The 18,971-nt window shown below is 57.6% G+C and overlaps 1 protein-coding gene across 8 annotated transcripts in view; it reads left to right on the top strand.

Annotated features, from left to right (window-relative positions):
• Positions 1-14,775, top strand: part of KIF21B (kinesin family member 21B) — an 85,742-nt gene extending 70,967 nt beyond the window's left edge. For 5 of the 8 annotated variants that reach the window (XM_073320343.1, XM_073320344.1, XM_073320340.1 and 2 more), the window contains 7 exons: positions 1,406-1,586; positions 2,405-2,569; positions 3,430-3,547; positions 4,599-4,769; positions 5,951-6,150; positions 6,803-7,005; positions 7,593-14,775. In XM_073320343.1, coding sequence (XP_073176444.1) covers positions 1,406-1,586; positions 2,405-2,569; positions 3,430-3,547; positions 4,599-4,769; positions 5,951-6,150; positions 6,803-6,902 — 935 coding nt within the window. In that variant the 3' untranslated portion in view covers positions 6,903-7,005; positions 7,593-14,775. Of the gene's footprint in view, positions 1-508; positions 805-1,405; positions 1,587-2,404; positions 2,570-3,429; positions 3,548-4,598; positions 4,770-5,950; positions 6,151-6,802; positions 7,006-7,592 lie in introns of those variants that run through there. The other 3 variants (XM_073320341.1, XM_073320342.1, XM_073320346.1) reach the window with 2 other exon arrangements.
• The last annotated feature ends 4,196 nt before the right edge of the window (positions 14,776-18,971 follow it).

Raw genomic sequence — 18,971 nt, 5'->3', positions numbered from 1 at the left:
CTACAGTTCACTTCATCAGTTGCATTCAGTGGAAAATACAGTGGGGAGATTTTGTATACACAGAGAACATGAAACAATGGGTGTTACCATACAGACTGTAACAAGAGCGATCAGGTAAGGTGAGCTATTACCAGCAGGAGAGCGGCACGGGCGGGGATGGAGGGATGGAACCTTTTGTAGTGATAATCAAGGTGGGCCATATCCAACAGTTGATAAGAACGTGTGAGGAACAGTAGGGGGGGATAAACATGGGGAAATAGTTTTACTCTGTGTAATGACACATCCACTCCCAGTCTTTATTCAAGCCTTAGTTAATTGTATCCAGTTTGCAAATTAATTCCAATTCAGCAGTCTCTCGTTGGAGTCTGTTTCTGAAGTTTTTTTGTTGCAGAATTGCCACTTTTAGGTCTGTAATCGAGTGACCAAAGAGATTGAAGTGTTCTCCGACTGGTTTTTGAATGCTATAATTCTTGACGTCTGATTTGTGTCCATTTATTCTTTTACGTAGAGACAGTCCAGTTTGGCCAATGTACATGGCAGAGGGGCATTGCTGGCACAAGATGGCATATATCACATTGGTAGATGTGCAGGTGAACGAGCCTCTGATAGTGTGGCTGATGTGATTAGGCCCTATGATGGTGTCTCCTGAATAGATGCTCTTGTTACAGTGTGTACGGTAACACCCATTGTTTCATGTTCTCTGTGTATATACAATCTCCCCACTGTATTTTCCACTGAATGCATCTGATGAAGTGAGCTGTAGCTCACGAAAGCTTATGCTCCAATAAATTGGTTAGTCTCTAAGGTGCCACAAGTCCTCCTGTTCTTTTTGCGGATACAGACTAACATGGCTGCTACTCTGAAAACTAAGCCACAGCAGGCCTGTGCAGTTCTGGGTCCCCCCAGTAGAGGGCAGTAATGCTGCACAAGTCATTATGGCTGAACAGCTGTGTGGTGACATGGACTCATGGAATATCAGAGTTGGAAGGGACCTCAGGAGATCATCTAGTCCAACCCCCTGCTCAAAGCAGGACCAATCCCCAGTTTTTTGCCCCAGATCCCTAAATGGCCCCCTCAAGGATTGAACTCACAAGCCTGGGTTTAGCAGGCCAATGCTCAAATCACTGAGCTATCCCTCCCCATGACACCCATGAAGTGAGTTGTTGGGGCCTCTGCCCAGCCCCTAGTGGCTGGGTGTCACCTCCCACCCGGCACTTATAGACCCTCCCCCTGTCTGCAGTTCTGGTGGAGGTGCCAGGGGGCTGAATGGGCCACAGGGACAGAGCTCGCTCCTCGCCTCTGGGGCACCCCTGGGGGCCAGCGTGGGAGGGTAGGGAGCCATGGGGTTCCTGTGCTGAGGACAGGAAGGGGCCACAGTGTCATGGGCTCCCGCCTCCTCCCGCAGATCGGAGCTGTAAAATGTGGAACTTGGTGACGGGCCAGGAAATCGCCTCGCTGAAGGGCCACCCCAACAATGTGGTGTCCATCAAGTACTGTAGCCACTCGGGGCTGGTGTTCACCGTCTCCACCTCCTACATCAAGGTGTGGGATATCCGGGACTCGGCCAAGTGCGTCCGCACCCTCACGTAGGTACCTGGCGCGCTGAGGCTGCTCTGGGGGCCTGGCCGAGCTCGACGCGCTGCCCTGCCAGCGTCCCACACCCAGGGCAGCATAGCAAAGGCCAGGCGGGCTGCAGGGCTGAGCCTAGGAACGGTGCAATGCTGGTCGCTCTAGCCCGGCCTGGCTCGCGGAGGCTCTGTGGCTTGGTGCTCTGCTCTCAAGGCAGTTGCTTCTTTAGTCTGTTTCAGGGGGCCCCGTGCACCCTACTGCCTACGATTGCTTTGATCAGGGATGGGTAATGACCCATCTGCAGCTGCCAGCACCGTTTCCAGACCCCAGCGAATCAGCCCCTCTCTCTGGTGCCCAGCCACCGACTGAGACGTCTCCTTGCCTGCAGTCCTTCCCCAGACCTAAAATCAGACTGGCGGGAACGGGCCTGGGCTGCCTGTCACCATCAACTCCAGGCAAGGGGCGGGGTTTGTGTTGCTCCGCCCCTGGGCGTGGGTTTGGCTGGCTGCTCGGCAAGGCACCTCCCTTGGGGCCGCCCCCCGAGAGCTGCTGCCTGGGTCACCCTTGCTGTGCCGTTGCTCCTGGTTTGAGGGGACGTGGGGCTGAGGGGGGGTCTCATCCTGGCACCACTGGCACTGCATGGGGCCAGGAAGTGGCATTGCTTTGCCCTCTAGATGGCTGGGGACAGACGCTCTCCACCCTTCTAATCAGTCCACAATGGACCAGATCTTCCATTGCACACTGTGTAAATCCCCCCCCACCCGCATTTCACCTGCCCCCCGCCCCATGAGGGTCTCTGCCCTGAGGCTCACCTCTTGCTGTCTCTTTGGCTTAGCTCTTCGGGTCAGGTGATCTCCGGGGACGCCTGTGCCGGGACCACGACCCGCACCATCGCCAGCGTGCAGGGCGAGCACCAGATCAACCAGATCGCGCTCAACCCCGCCGGCACCATGCTCTACGCCGCGGCCGGGAACTCCGTCCGCATCTGGGAGCTCAACAGGTCAGGGCAGCACCGGGGCTCGGGCCCCCAGGCGAGGGCAGCTCTTGTGGGGCGGGAGCCGGCTGCTGCCCAGGCAGAGGGAGCCGCCGTGCTGGGCGGGGCTGGGCCCCGCTCCCTCCGGCCTGGAAGCTGTTATTGAGGCGGGGCAGATTTGGACTTGGCACCGGGAGCAGCTGCACAGGCACAAACCCCAGCGTGGAGCAGCTTGGCCTGTCTGCCCTGGGGCTTTGCACTGCAGCAGCTGCTGGGGCCGATGATCAGGCCCAGGGGTGGCTGAAAGCAGGACCCCGCGCTCCTCTCCCAGCTGCAGCCCTTAGGGCGGGGTTGGGGAATCTTTTTTCTGTCACGGGCCATTGACCCACAAAAAAATCCATCACAGGCCACTCCCCTGCCTCTAGGGGTGCAGGGGCTTGGGGCTTCCCCTGCAGTGGGGCAAGCCGGTGCTAGCAGCTCCAGCCCCACAGGGGGTGGGGGGTCTGGGAGGGCGCCACGGGCCGGATGAAATTAACCAGCGGGCTGGATCCAGCCTGCAGGCCGTAAGTTTCCCCACCCCGCCTTAGGGGCTCAGCAGACAAGCTGATCACCCCCTGGCACTGCACCTGAACCCAGCTCCCCACCCCTAGCCTGAGGCCAGGATCACGGCCCACGGTGCTGAGGGACATGGTATCGCCAAGGGTGCTCCGTGCTCTGCGCCCTGGAGCCCGAGGTCCCCACTTCTGCTCGGGATGGTGGAGAGGGGCCTGGGGCTGGAAGGATCCCTGCTGAGAGCCTTGGAGACAGGGCCAGCGAAGGGCCTGCAGGAACGAGCGTCTTCTGCTGAGCACGCCCCACACCCTGACGGCCCCGGCTCCTGCTTGTAGGTTGCAGCCTATCGGGAAGCTGACCGGCCACATCGGGCCCGTGATGTGTCTGACTGTGAACCAGACCACGAGCAACCACGACCTGGTCATCACCGGCTCCAAGGATCACTACGTCAAGGTACCCTGGGACCCTCCCTCCCTCCCGCTCATGGGCAGCACAAGGGGCCTTTGAGCCCAAGACCCGCTGCTCGCACCAGCCCTCCCCAGCCCCGTGCATAGCCGATCTCCTGTAGGTGCCAGATACAGGGGCTCGCTGCCCACCAAAGGCCTGGCGAGGAGGGGACACGCTGGGTGGGGTTGTCCAGAGCGCTTGGTGTCGGCCTAACTCTGCTCTCACGGTGGGCGGGAGGGAGCCGTTCTGTTAACCTCAGCGGGAGCAGAGGGAGGCCAGCGCTGAGCACATCTGCAAATCCCGCCAGGGTCTGAGAAATGCCATGAGCCCCCCAGGACTCGTGGCCTGAAAGACCTGGCAGCTTTGCAGCTGGCCAGCCTTCCTGTCCCCCCCGTCTGCCAGGTGCCTCTGTGGGTCACAGGGAGCAGGATCTGTGCACTGCCCCTAAGAGCGTCTTGGAACCCAGATCCGGGAAATGCTGGAGGAGCTGCCGTGTCTCAAAGTGCCGGGCCGCTCGCCAGCCCTGGAGACCGGAATTCCAGGTGCCCGGCCCAGGCCTTCCCTCCGCGCCCCCTGCCAACGTGCCTCCTGCGAAGGTGGAACCGGCCTCAGCCTGCCCTCTGTGGCCTCTGCTGGACCTGTCTCCCAGGGGGTATTTTGTCTTTGCAACGTGGCCCCCTGCCAGCCAGGCGCTGATCTGCGCCCGCACGTCGGCCGCCAAACCATTGTAGGAGGTGGAGATTTCCAGTCCCAGCTGAGCCGGGCGAGGTTCAAACCAGTGACCTGTGTCCCAGCACTGAGCCATCGTGTCTCCACATGGCCTCCCCGCAAGGATCGTGGCCTGGCGTAAGCAGGCAGAACCCCGCCGCTGCCAATCCATCCCTGTCTCATTGCGCCGGGCCCTGGCTCAGCATCCAGTGGGAGCTGTGTGGTCGGATGCATTAGCCGTACCCCTGCCTTGCGGGAAGGGCTGTTGCTGGCCAGATGACCCGAGAGCGGCTGGTCTCCTTCGCCGCCGGGGTTCACAGCGGCTGCCCTCCGGGCTGTTGCCTTGCAGATGTTTGAGATCGCGGACAGCGTGGTGGGGAACGTTGGCCCCACCCATAACTTCGAGCCCCCGCACTACGACGGCATCGAGTGTCTGGCCATCCAAGGCGATGTGCTCTTCAGCGGCTCCAGGGACAACGGGATCAAGAAGTGGGACCTGGAGCAGCAGGAGCTCCTCCAGGTATGGAGTGGGGTGAGCAGGAAGGCCCTGCTGCTGGGCTCGGGGGGCGGCATTTAGATGGGCCTAGACCCGCAGCGTGCCATTTCGTGTGCTGGAGAGCGAGGGCCGGTGCCAGGGGCTGGAGCAAGGATGTAGAACTGCTGGAGTGTCACTGTACAATCTGGAGCGTGCTCCCGCCATGTTGGGGGTAGAGGACCAGAGGGCAGATGCAGGGACCCCATCCCTACATTGCACACAGGGCCTCCGGGCAGTGGAAGAGCCCTGGGGGTTGCAAACCACAGTGGCTGGCATGGTGGGTCCTGAAGGCAGTTTACAGCCGTGGGCAATGCATGGTAGCCAGTTCTATAGGGCTGTGCCCCACCTGTTACGGCTGAAGGGCTCAGTGGCCTATGGAGAAGGGGGACAGGTTGATCTGCGGGTAGATAGCGCTCGGCGTTTTCCCTATTTCGGATCCCCGTGAGTGTGGCTCTGGTCTCTGGGCCCCACATGCCGCAGTGCCTGGTTCCCCAGTTCAGTCGGGGCACTCAGCATTGCCGGGACGGCCTCCGGCGGCTCCGTGGGTCGGGGATAGAGCAGCAGCCAAAGCGGACGGAGGGGGGAATCTCTCTTATTGGGCCAGCTTCTGTGGGTGGACGGGACAAACTTTCAAGCCCCACCCCAGAAGAAGTGCTCTGTGAGTTTGCAGACTTGTCCCTTCCCCCACCACAGAAATTGGTCCAGTCAAAGAGATTCCCTCGCTCGCCTTGTGTGTCTCATATTCTGGGGTCATATCATGGTCGCCGTGAATTAATCGGAGCTTGGAGATCCTCTGGCCAGTCCCAATGAGCAATTGTCTCATGGGGCGTAGCCCTCTTCTCTCCTGCTGAGCTGCTTCTGTAGCTCACCAGAGTCCTGTTGTCTTGAATTCGAATCCTCGGCTGCTGCTTGATGAGAAATTGAGCAGAGCTTTATAATTCCAGCTCTAGCTCTCAGCCACTGTGCAGATGTGGGGTGTTTGCCTCAGCCCATTCTAGAAACAGCAGCCAGCTGCAAACCCAGGATCTGGCTCTGGCTGCTGGTCTGACCCTGCCCCAGAGCTCAGGGGGGCGGTTTGGGTCTTGATGGTCCCAGCTGGCAGCATGGGTCGGGCGCTGTCGGCCCGAGGGCGCTCACTGGCTCTGCCCTGTCTCTGTACCTGCCAGCAAATCCCCAACGCACACAAGGACTGGGTCTGCGCCCTGGCCTTCGTCCCCGGCCGCCCCATGCTGCTGAGTGCCTGCCGTGGGGGCATGGTGAAGGTCTGGAACGTGGAGAACTTCACTCCCGTTGGGGAGATCAAGGGCCACGACAGCCCCATCAATGCCGTCTGCACCAATTCCAAGCACATATTCACTGCTTCCAGGTGAGGGGCGTGGGCGGGGCTAGGCCCCTGCGGCATAGGGGAGGGAGGTCTGACCCCCAGCTCACCCCAGTGCAGCAGAGCCGCAGGAGCTCTCCAAACCCACTGTTGCGCCCCCCAGATAGCGGGGCCCGGAATGGTACAGGGAGCGAGGGATGGGAGCCGGCTGCAAGCGGGTTTAGTGTGGGGCAGCAGGTGGGGCGGGGGGAGCGCGCTGGGGGCCCTGCAACCATCTAGCCTCTCTCCTCCATCTCTCAGCCATTGTCAGCCCGCCCCACAGCGAGGCTCCTCTGCCCCATCCCGTTAGGCCGAGCGCTGGTTCTGCCCTGCCCTGCCATGCTTTTGGGATGCTGCTTGCCAGGTCTGGTGCCGCTGGTCCTGCCACCCTCGGCGCAGAGAACGGGCTTCCTGCCTGCTGGGCACCAGCTCCTCCTCGAGGGCACCTTGTGCATCTCCAATGAGAGCGCCACGGCCCCCTCCCTCCGCTCCCCGGCCTCTGTGCACAGCCCTGGCCCCCAGAGAGGGTCCCTGAGCTCACGCCCGCCCCTCGCGATGTCTCCGGCACTGTCTCTGATCTCCTCTTTTCCGACCATTTCCCTTTTCTCCTTTCCTTTCTTTTCCTCTCTTCCTCCCTCTGTTTCTCTCTGTGCCGCAGTGACTGCCGGGTAAAGCTATGGACTTACGTGCCTGGGCTCACCCCCTGCCTTCCTCGCCGCGTCCTTGCCATAAAGGGGCGTGCCACTAGCCTGCCTTGACCCTCCTCCTGCTCTCTCTGGCCTGCTCTCTCTCTCTCTCTCTCTCTCTCTCTCTCTCTCTCTTCCTTCCCCTCTCCGCTCTGGTCTCAGCTGCTTCCTAACGGTATGAGATTCTTTTGGATTTTCCCCCTACGTAGAGTTCTTTGCAAGAGGAGACTGTCCTCTTGGCCCCTCCCTGCCCCCCAGGTTACTCTATGCCTTTGCCCTGGGGCGGGCTGCCTGCCCCCTTATAGCAGTAGGGAAGGGGGGCCAGGGCTGGCAGCTCCCCCGGCCCCTCCAAACTTCTGTGAAGGGGTGATTGGCTCCAGCAGTTGGCTCAGTGCTGCATGGGGTTTGCCCCTCTGACTACTGCTCCTCTTGGGCCACTGCTGGGGGGATCCACGTCCCTGGCCACTGCCAGTGAGATGCCACTGGCTGAGCCTGCGCTCTGGCCCAGTGCCCCGTTACTGGCGCTCTGGGGATTATCCCGCTGGCAGGCAGCTGGGCGCATCTGCTCTCTCCTTGCGCTGGTGCACAGCGGCCTGGCTCTCCTGGGCGGCAGCATGATGCCTTTGGGAGCGGGGGAGTTGCGGGCAGGACGTGGCCCACAGCTGATTGTATTCGCTGTGCTTCCTCTCTTTAGCTGGGGCGGGGCTCAGGTGGGGGCAGCCCCCCGGCCTCACTTCCTCTCTATCTCTCTTCCTTCCCCAGTGACATGACAGTGAAGCTCTGGAGCAGGAGACGATTCCTGAATGGCCCGACCTAGGGGCTGGAAAGGCCGGAGCCAGGGCGACTGGCAGGCTCCCTGGCAGGCCCAGGCCCCAGCCCCTCTCCCCGGCCACGAAGAGGTGGGAGCGGCCTGGCCTGCATGTGCCCCAGTTCCCAGGACTCTGGGGTGATGGTGTCTCGGCTGGGTCTTTGTGCGTCGTTGCCGTCCAGCCCCACGCTGGGTTTCCAGCATGCATAGGGCTTTCTGCTGACTGGGGCGTAGCCAGGCAGTGCTTCAGGACATGGCCTTGCCAGCCCTGGGGAGGACCCTGAGCTGAGACACTCAACGGGATCGTTCCAGTCTGCCCCACAGCCTATTCAGTGCCCCCACACCCCGGAGCCTGGATGTGCATGAAGGATCCTGCAACCTGCACCCTGCTGCTGGCCTCCGCACCGCCCTGGTGCCTGGGGTCTCATTCCCCCTGGAAGCGGCTGCAGGCGCCCCTCTCTACACCTCATCGTTCAGCAGAGCTGGGTTCTGCCGGCCGGTACCGAAATACGGAGAGGGCTTGTGTGCTGCCCGAAGATCGCCCCAGGGCCGCGCTCAGAGCCTACCCCAGCCTGGCACCAGCAGGGTGCATGGAGCACTGCTGGGGAACGACCCACTCCCGGAGACGGCCTCCCAGCCCTGGCGCTGCACTAGGGCTCCTTGCAAGGAGCTCCGGCAGCAGCTCCATTGCTGTGTCGCTGGACCAAATCCGCATGCTGTCTGGCAAATGTCGACCTCTGCACCTGACCCACCTCATTCTGAGCCAGGGCATCCCCCCTTTTGCCCCAGGGGTGGAGAGAAGGTAGCTGGCACATCGGGGAAAATCCCTGTGGGCGTCTCCAAGGAAAAGCGGAATTTCTGGATCTGTTCTCTTTGGGCACCCCCCCACACATCCGACTGAGCCTTCATCGCACACTGGTCTGTTCGCTGTTCCCTGTGGTCCCCACTGCCCATTTGGACATCCGGCTTGGTGCCATCTCTGCTGAGCATGGGAGTAGCTCATTCCCAGCTGCTGCGGGAAGGGATTGAAGCTTTTATAGTGGGGTTTCAAAGAATTTTTTAAGCACCCTTGTGAATTGATTGGGACCTGGGGATTTTTAATAGCTGCGAAAGGCTTTAATGCTGGGAAAAGGGGTAAGCTCTCCGCACCATCTCACAGGAGGGGTTTAGGTTTGCTTGGGACAGATTCCTGCCTGCCAGCCTGTGGGGCCTGGCCTGGGAGAGGTCTGGGTCTAGAGTAGTGGGTGGAAGGGCAGGACGGGCGGTGGTTATATGGTCAGGAGAGAGGCGCTTTGGCAAAGGCGGAGGGCGTGGGGTGCTCTGGACGGGATCTGCAGCGGGGAGTGGGGCAGGGCTAGAATGGAGTTGGATGAAGGGAAAGATGGGGGTAGCGGGAGGGGCCCACATGAGACTTGAGGTGCATTATCAGAGCTGGGGGGCAATGAGGGGTTGCCCATGGCCTGCCCATGCTCTGCTTGCCACCCACCTGCACGGCCAGTATGGCACAAGACACTAAATCACCACGGTCACCCCAGATTTCAGTTTTACAAAGGTCAAAATTGCATAAGGTCTCTTGCCACCATCTCCCCCACCACGCTTGGGTGCCCCACTTCCTCTGGGGCATCCACGGCACTACACTCCCCAAAGCACATGGACTCGCTGTCACTGGGGTCTTTCGCTCCCTCCTCCCCTAATGACTGGCTAAAGAGTCCCAGTCCCACGCAGCCAACACCCAGTGCAGCCAGAACCTTCGTCAGCCAGCTTCTCGCTGCTATGTAATGCCCTTGGGGTGCAGAGCTTGCTGCGAAATGGACCTGAGGGAACGGCAGCAGGCTGGCCCTTTCCACCAGGTACGTTTCTTGCGTCGCTCCGCCCGTCACATAAGAAGCAGCGGCCGGACTCTGGTTTTATTGATTGATCTTCAGCTAACCCCATCAGCAATGGATTGTGTGTTCTCTAGGATGCAAGACTTTCAGTGTCCTTGGTTAACAGGGGATTGCCCCGGGTTTCCTTCTACCCGGCAGATCGAAGGAGAACACCAAGGGGTTCTTACCCCAGATTTGACCTCCTTTGAAACTGATACATTGGACAGGAAACGTTTCCACTTCGTAAACAGCACCAGCCTCTTCGTTCATTTGTTTTGCCTTTTGATAATCTGTCTTGCAGTAGCGAGCCCTGCCAAACCAGTGATCGCCCCCTGCTGCACAAAGTAAAAATGGCCTCCAGTCGCTGCTGCTCTGGAGTGGTTCTGAGATGGGAAAAATTGTTCATTTCCATCAAGCCTCTGAGCATCTGGATACTGACTGGGATGGGGAGCTCTGAAGTCCTGCCAGGGTGCTGGCTCTGGTGGGACCCAAACACAGTGACTTGGTTTGCTCAGCTACGCATCACACCCACCCATCATTCTCCCACTGCTGCCACCAACGAAAGGAGAAGTGTCCCCAGGGCTCTGCCGATGGCCTGGGGGAAGGGAACGCAGGTTGAAGTGATGCCTTCCAGCCACCAAGAGAGAGTGGATTATATCCAAGATCCCCCCCCCCCCCCCCGATGGGACAGGATTAAACTGTCTGGGAGAGAAAAGTTGGATTTTTCCAGTTGGCAACGAGGGACAAGCAAACGTGAATGGTCTGAAATGAAGGATCTGAGCTAGGGGCTCTGAGACGCGGGTGGGTGGCCTATACCCTGGCGGATGTTGCCTGAGTCTCTGCTTGTCACAATGGCTGTTGAATGTAACACCTGCTCCGCCCTGGCAGGTGTGAATGGCTCTGGGGGCAGGAGGGAGCCAGGGCAGCAGTGTGTCTGCTTCAGTGGGGCTTCATCTGATCTTTAAGAGCTTGATCCGAAGCCAGCAGAAAGTCTCCCATTGACCTCCATGGATTTTGGATCAGGGACTCAGTGCGGGTCGCTGCATGAGAGGGGAAGATTTCACCTGCATGTAGCCCAGTAGCCACCTGTTGGGATTCCCTGGTTCTTTCCCTCGGGGCTAATCCCAGGCAGCTCTGCTCCAGTGACCCCAGCACGTTGCAAGACTGAGTGCTCGTGGCGGCTGGGCCTCGTTCTGTCTCGCACCGAGCGACTGCATCTCGTGGCGTTCCCGGCCGGCGAAACCCCACAGGAGGTCAATAGGAACAAGCAGGTTGAAAGATGGAAATTTCCTCACAAGTTGTCCTGAGGCCGCCCAGCCAGCCAGCATCAGATGATCCAGTACCGGGCACCTGGCGTGTGTCCACTGTCCGTTCCCATGTGCTGGGCACAGCCCTTCCCTTGAGGTGCCCCTGCCGGCTCCTCTCCCTGTGTGGAAGGGAGAGCAGGCGGGGGCTGTGTTGTACTGTAGCTCTGTGTGTGTGCGGACGGTCTCTTTTTCATTGGGAGGGGTGTCATTTGAGGGGGGTTCTTTCGGTTAAGCTACCTCATGGTCTGAGCCATTTTTAAAACTTTTTTTTTTTATGATTTTGAAACTTGAATTTGTCCTGGAATCACCACTTGCGTTGCTGAGCCGCTCGGGTCCTGGGGGCTTGTCCTGCCTTAGCGTTGCAGGGTGACCTACCGCACCCTTGCTCTGCTTGAAAAATGCCCCCCTTAGCCTTTAAAAAAGGACCTCTGATTGTTGGAGGGCCCAACTTGACACTTGAAAGGGGTCTGATCTCCAAACGGGGTGCTCACGGCTTTCTCTTTAAGGGGTCATGGACTGGGCCCCTGAAACAACTAGCCGCTCTTGAAAATCATGACCCTGACTCTTACATGGAGGCCCTGTCTGCAGGTTGTCAAGAGGAGCTCCGAATGCCACCCTGAGCCAGCGTGTGCCAGGCGGACATCGGAATGCCTCTCGAGCCCACAATAGTCCTGCTGCAAGCCCAGAAGGGTCCATGCCAACCCCCCAGCTGCCTGTTCGTGAAAGCACTGACAGCCTGACGCTGATTCCCAGGTCTTTCACTTCACCCGAAGTGGGGCCCTCTGCATTTTAGTGAAACCAGTACGCGCCCCCCGACCCTCCTGGTCCTGACGCTGGCCGTGGCCACCTGGGAATGGCTCCTTATCTGGAACCATGCAGTGACCGATTTTACCATGATCTGGCTGCACTTAACCCTAATTTAACAAGAGCCTCCTGTGGCATCATATTCAGGACCCATGTAAGAGCAGGGTTATGGAATTTCCCCTGAGCTCATGTATACAGCTTGTGTTTGGCTGAAACGTCCCCTAACAGGGACTCTTTCCCAGCGTTCGGATTAATGTCCATCTCTTTCTGAATCCTAATGCCCTCCCTTATCTCGGGCCAGATCCTCAGCTGGTGAAAATGGTCACAGATTCATCAATGGAGCTAGGATGGTTTACACCAGCTGAGGATCTGTTCCCTGGACTTTTAGGCACAAGACTATCCTTCCTCTTAGCCAGGGAACAAATCCTGGAAGAGCCCCAGCTGAAAGCACAATGCCGCTTAATCTTGGGAATAAGGGGCAGCTTTGTAATGTACAATCAAAGGGGAAGCCCATTCCCCTAAAATATATATGCTGCACCCCTTCTGGGGGCCAGTAACTCAAAGCACACCCCCAACGTACCCCTGCTGTCATTAGTAGCTGGGCGCGTTAGCCTCTTGGAAGAACTAAGGAGTCCTATTTGTTCCTTGTCTTCAAAATCTGCCTGCTAGTGATTGCACGTGATTGTACTTTCAGGCAGCAGGACAGGGAAGAGGATGGCACAAATCAAGAGGTCCCTTTGGGTGCAGTCATCCCTGATGTTACCATGTAAGGTGGGGAGATGGGGAACAAATGCCTCCATGCAGGGGCAACGAGTGAAGGTAACCGAGACCGTGTGTGATCTGGGAGAGTTTAATTGGTGTGTCTGTGATGGGAAGCAGGTAACGGGGCAGGACAGCGAGGGCTCAGGAGATAAATTCACCCCCACAAGTCTCCTTGGCGTTCGCAGCAGCGCCCGGGGCAGGCTGTAGCCCAGTAACTCAGGGCTGAAAGGAGCCCAAGGTGGATGAGGGCCTGGGAGCGGCAGTGAGCTGCGTCTCCCGAGCCCTGATTCTGATCTTGCCCTGTCACTGCAGTGTCTGTGGGGCCATGAGTCAGGCCCGTCGGCACACACTCATTTACAGATGCGTAACCTCCACCCTTATGAATGGCATCTGCATTTGACCCCCAACCTCTCCCCACCCTGCTCCTGCCTCTTCTCCCTCCATCCCCCTTTCTGGCCCTGAAACCATCCAAGACTCGACAGGCCAGTGGCTACCTTCCCCTACCCACTGCACATGAAGGGGGATTGAATTCAGGGAGCGGCTCCGCAGGGGGGGGGGGGGGCAGGTCAGTGCCGGGAGCCCTCAAGGCCGCTGCAGCAATGGTGCCTCCTGCAGACCGGTGGTGAAATTGAGCCGGGGGGAGACGATGGAAGTTACAAGTCTGAGCTGCCTGGAATGACTTTTTTTGTGTTTATGCTGCAGGGCACTGCATGTACCCCTAGCGTGGCACCCACGGGCCCTGTTCCTTTACCTGCTGTCTGTGCAGACCCTGCTCATGCAAACCTCTCTGGGGGGCCAGAGCCAGGGAGGATGCCCTAACTGACGATGGAGACAACTGAACTCGTGGTTGCCACAGCTCTTTTTCTGCGCTATTTGCTCTGCTCTCTCTAGATTCCTGCCAGGCTTCCCACCCCAACTGCTCCACCCTTGTCCTCTCCCGACCGTGCGGGCCATACAGCTCCGTTCACAGCACTGGCTGTGGTACCCTCCTGGAGCTGGGACTCGCTCTGTCCCATCTGCTGCTGTTTGTGCTGTAGGGGCAGGGCTGATGAAGATCTAGCACCCCACGGCTCACCCCTTTCAGGCCCCCAGTTAGCTGTTAGCACCGCAGAGCCGCTGCTAGCCCCATTCCCTCTAATCGCTGGTGACCTGGCATGTCCAGTCCAGGAACAGAGACTCCTTTAGCCCCCAAAAGCCCTGGGGGAAGCCTGTCGTCCTGAGGGGTCCCTCCCATCCCTCGTGCTCCTCAGGACCTAGGAGTAACCCCCCTGCTGGGGGCTCCATTCTCAGCCCTTATGTTGGGCAGGGATGGGTCCCTGAGGCAGGGGCCTTCACTTGGAAGAGCTCCCCAGCGTAAGGGTTACAAACCTGGGGCCGCCCTACTGGAAGGTGGATTCTCATGAGCACCAGGATGTGTCCTGGCACTGATCCTCTCCCAGGACCCTGATTCCTTCCTGGTCCTTTACTCTCAGCCCTTCCCCCCCACACACGCACACTGCTGGCCGTATTCCCATCCTGCCTCCCGCTGACCCCCGTTTCAGGTACGATTCCCCCAAAGAGCACAAGGGTCAGATTTCTTTCTGAGCTGACTGGTGCCATCCCATGGTCAGCGTCTCCCCTTCCCTTCTCACCCCTTTCAGCCCTAACAACAAAGCCTCTGGGCAAAGCTTCTCTCCTGGGGGAGCTGGGTTGCGAGACCCAGCAGGGTAGGACGAACGGCCTTCATCAGTGGCCTTGTGCCTCTGCAAAGGCAGTGGGCCATTGGCACTGGGATTGACCCCGCGCAGGGATCCTTCCACCCCTCCCCACAGTTCCACCAGGAGATTCTTCCGGTGCCCAGCCTTGCAACTCTTAGCTGCATTTGTCCGGGGGCTCCTCCACCTTACACTACAGCCCTGCTTTACCCTGGGACGATGCCTGGCCTTTGGTGTAGTCGTCTGTGTGATTTCTCCCCCACCCCCTGGGGCAGGAAGGAGCACTGCTTTACACTGAGGTTCTTTTGGTGATGGGATAGTGAGCTTACTCCTGCCCTGCATTATGAGCGTGAGCAGCTGTGTATGGCGCCTCAGCCAGTAGAGACGGAGCAGACCTCACACTGGTCACTTAGTTTAGCCCTCACCCTGTGTCAATACTGTACAAGTGTTGCAAACAGCCGGTGCCTTTTCTTGCCCTGGGATGTTTTTGGAGCTGTCAACGCTTGCTAAGGCTTTTCTCTCTCTGGGTTGTGTGATCCAGCGGGGCGGTCTGTGTCCTGTGTATAGGACAAGGTGTGTATATATTTTATACCTCGATGTATCACTGTAAATGGGGTTGTTGAAGCCTCAAGCTGTACATGGTTTTTCCCGATGGATGTGTCTGTTCCTTGCGCTGTCTTCGTAAATAAACGCACCAAAATGAAACCGAGGCGTGGGGCTGCTCTGTATGAGGAGGGATTGCGTAGGGAAGGGCAGGTGGCCGATGGGCGAGAAGCCAGGGTTTGGGATGGTGGGAAGAGCCTCCCCCGTAGACACCAAGAGTTTCACCCCGCTCAAGCAGGTGCCGGGGCACAAAGCCCCAAAGGAGGGAGGCTGGCTCACCAGCTGGAGGGGGGGCCTCCAGCCACAGTCACGAAGTCACAATAAACCCCGTTCACCCACTATTTATAGGACTCCCCCTAGACTGCAGTATCCCTGCCTGTATTTACGTGTAACCTCCCCACCTCCTGGGTGTGGTGGTCTGTCCCATCTAGCGGCACTGAGACCACTTAGAGAGAGAGAATGGGTCTGCTCTACAGCCTTAGCTAAGAGCCATGCACTGAGCTCCACAGGTCCCAGGTTCGATCCCGCCTGCCGACGACTGGGGTCTGTCGGCGTTACAAGTGGGGGCTTGTCCAGGATTGAACCGGGGACCTCTAGAGCTTGGTGCATGAACCTCTACAGTATGAGCTAAAAGCCAGCTGTTAACCAAGACTGTAGAGCAGACTCATTTCCCCCCTCCCCCTGCCAGTGGGCTCAGTGCCACTAGATGGGACAGAACACCACACCCAGGAGGTGTGTGGGTTACATACCCTCCCTTTGCCCCCCTCTCCCCCCCCCCCAGTGGACAGATGGGCACTTAGGCCCACAGAGAGGGAAATGCACAAAGGGGGCTTGGGTGTTGTCCGGCTCTACCTAACTGTAGGTGCCCTCCTGCTGCCACCCAAGGATCCCTGGAGGCCAGCATGCTGTGCGCCCCCCCTTCCCCCCAGAAATGCCAAGGAGGGGGCATGCGATAAGCCCAGCCTGCCCAGGGAGCTCAGCCCTTATCTAGCTCCAGCTGGGATGCCCAGCTGTGAACCTACTCCAGGAGTGAGGAGGCTGTAATTTTCACTCCATGCATCTGAAGAAGTGGGTTTCTTAAATAAATCTGCTAGACTTAAAGGTGCCACTGGACCCTCGTTGTTTTTGTGAATACAGATGAACATGGCTACCCCTCTGAGCAAAATCAAATTCCACTCAGGCTGACTTAAATTCTGCTGCAGTGAATTGTGGGCCATTGTCCATCACTAGTTCTGGATACCGAAGTGAGCAAACGAGCACTTCAGTTTCTCAATAGCACTGCAACATGTTATGTCTTTCAAGTACATTGTGTCCATATAGCTTGAAGAATAGTCCACAATGTCCTGGCACTGCTGTCCTCTGAATTCACAAAAATCTGCAGCTAGTCCCTTCCCAGGCCTCTCTCTTGTAGAGGTGGTTGTTCACTGGTTCAGCATTGCCTCTTAAGTTAGTTTGGGCTAGATCACCTTTCAAAAGCCCAGTAGCATCAGATCCTCAAGTTCTTGCATCTTTCTCACTCGGCCCATCATGGCTCCCACCCTGCAGCTGAGAAGGTTGTTGGTCTTTGATCCCCTACACACTGAACGCAAAGTTTTTGTCTTTGTAAATTGGTTCGGTGATGAACTGGCCCACGCAGTTCGGGATCCCTTCAGGGAGGGTCAGAGCTGTGTCACAGGAAGGCTGGGAGGGGTTGACGGTGATATTAAGTCCCTGCTGAGATGGCTGAGACATCGGCTCTTGTCAATTTTAAACTCTCTAGTCTTGCTTGGAATATTCAATGACACTCTCCGGGTGGGCGCAGGTGGGACCAGGTATGGACTGGCTACGGAGCTTGCTTACACACACCAGATGGGCAGTGCAGGGCCTCAAGCAATTTTTTTACATTCCTAACTGATGCAGCAAGCCCAGAGGGGCCGGGGCTCTGATCTGCCAGGCCCAGAGGTGCCGGGGCTCGGCCCTGGCACACGCTGAGCACTGCAGATGTAAAGGGCTCACCCCAGGGCGAGATCCTGCATCCTCGGTCTGGGCTGCCCTGTCCCATCGGTCAGCTGGGGATCCAGGAGACCCTGGGAACAGCTTTAGCCGGCCCTGTGCCATTGCTAAATAAAGAGCGGCCGGGTCCCAGCAGAGTTGGGGAGGGCTGCGGGTAGGATTTAGCGTTGTGGGAGCTGGGTGGTCCCTCTAGGAGCCCCCACTGGGGCGTTACCCCTGGAAGGCAGTAATGGATGGGTCCCTTCCTCCCGCCCGCTTTGCTGGATCTCGCTGTCCAGTGGGGGAGTGAACATCAATCTGGTGAGCGCACCGGCGGGGGCTAGTCTGTGGTTACGAAAGGCCTGGGGAGAACTAGCCCCTCCTTTGACGCTGCCCTGCCCTGAGAACGAAGGGGAGCGGAAAGGGCGGTAGCTGCAGAACCTACAAAGGGAGCTGTTTCCTTATGGAGCTGACAGGCCAGCTGCTGGATTCCTGGCCGGAGGGGTGGGGCAGGAGGGGCACGATTTTCACCAGGGTACCATCACCTGGAAGCCAGCAAGAGCATTGCAGCACCCTGTGCTGCAGGGGCCCCCTCGCTGCATGAGGGCTCAGGAATGCATGTCCTTCCCCAAGGGGAGCCTCATCCCCAGGCTGCCCTAATCCTTCTCACCAGGCCTGCAGGACACCAGGGTTCCCACCCTGTCATAAACATACAACTAAGGGTAGCATAAAACCAAAACCCCTCCTTTCCCTGTAAGGGGTTAAGAAGCTCAAATACCCTGGTTGGCACCTGACCAAAAGGACCAATGAGGGAAGAAGATACTTTCAAATCTGTGGGGGAAGGTTTTGGTTGTGTCTCTTTGTTGTTCTCTCCAGGACACAGAGAGACCAGGGCAGGAAAAACACATCTCCTAAAACCCTACCTGAAATAAGCATCTAAGATTACAAATTGTAAGTAATAGCGAGGATGCGTTAGATTATCTTTGGTTTTAGTTTGTGAATTTTCCCTATGCTAAGAGGGAGGTTTATTCCTGTTTTTTGTAACTTTGAAGTTTTGCCTACAAAACTCTGTGTTTTAAATCTTATTACCCTGTAAAATTACCTTCCATCCTGATTGTACTGAGGTGCTTCTTTTACTTTTTTCTTTACTATAAAGTTCTGTTTTTAAGAATCTGATTGGGTTTTAGTGTCCTAAAAACCCACGGATCTGGTCTGTGCTCACCTTGTTTACCTATTTGGTTGGTATATTATTCTCAAGCCTCCCCAGGAAAGGGGGGGAAGGGGCTTGGGGGGATATTTTGGGGAAACAGGAACTCCAAGTGGTCCTTTTCCTGAATCTTTGTCTAACTCCCTTGGTGGTGGCAGCGATACCGTCCAAGGACAAGGAAGAATTTGCGCCTTGGGGAAGTTTTTAACCTAAGCTGGTAGAAATAAGCGTAGGGGGTCTTTCATGTAGGTCCCCACATCTGTACCCTTGAGTTCAGAGAGGGGAGGGAACTCTGACACACCCTTACTGCCATATGCTCTGATGGAGAGTGGGGTAGCAGAGGAAGGTGGGAATGGGCTCACGTCATTTATGACAATCCTTTTTCTGGCTAGGACCATAGCACAGGCCCTGCTAGCCCACCCGCCAGCCCCCACTCACACGTCCACGGCTTGAAGGGTCTCCCGCGGGCCGCCAGGCCTTACATCATCAAAGAATGGCAGGAGTTTCTCAGCCACTTGCACAGCTGCGGGGCTGGTGCTCTCCCTGTCCATGCCAGTGAAGATGAGGTTCAGGTCAGTGATGGCCTTGGCGATGACGTCCCTGTCTGCCTCGTGTAGCCACTTCTGGATGTCTGGCAGCAGATGCTGGAGTTTCCCCACCTGCGTGAAACGAGGAGCTGCTTTACGAAACACCTCCAGTGACCCAACAAGCCATTTCCAAAACAACGTTACAGCCCAGCCTAGGGGAGGGAGCCGATTTTGCACACGAGTTCTAGGGTTGGTCTGTTACTAAAAGCCAGATTCAAATTTCTGTATTTGGTTTTTGAACCTTTCAAAGACAGCCCCACAAAATCTCAACCGGCATCGGGGGAAAAATGTGTCCAACACAGGCTAACCGGTTCCGGAAGGCAAAATGAAACACAAGCAAGTGAAAACCAGGCTGAGGCACATGGAATGACGGCAATGGTGTATAGCAAAGAGAATTACAGTCACGCCCTCTCCATGTTTGATCTATTCATAGTCCAGGTTTAATAAACCGGACTGACCCGCTATTCTGAGAGTAAGTAAATTGTCATTAGCGAGAGTTGCCTTCAGATTGTCTTGTCTTTGTCCAGGCTGCC

This window comes from Lepidochelys kempii, chromosome 21, assembly GCF_965140265.1.
Source record: "Lepidochelys kempii isolate rLepKem1 chromosome 21, rLepKem1.hap2, whole genome shotgun sequence".
Classification (NCBI taxonomy): Eukaryota; Metazoa; Chordata; order Testudines; family Cheloniidae; genus Lepidochelys; species Lepidochelys kempii.
This window is presented reverse-complemented; position numbering and strand designations above follow the sequence as displayed.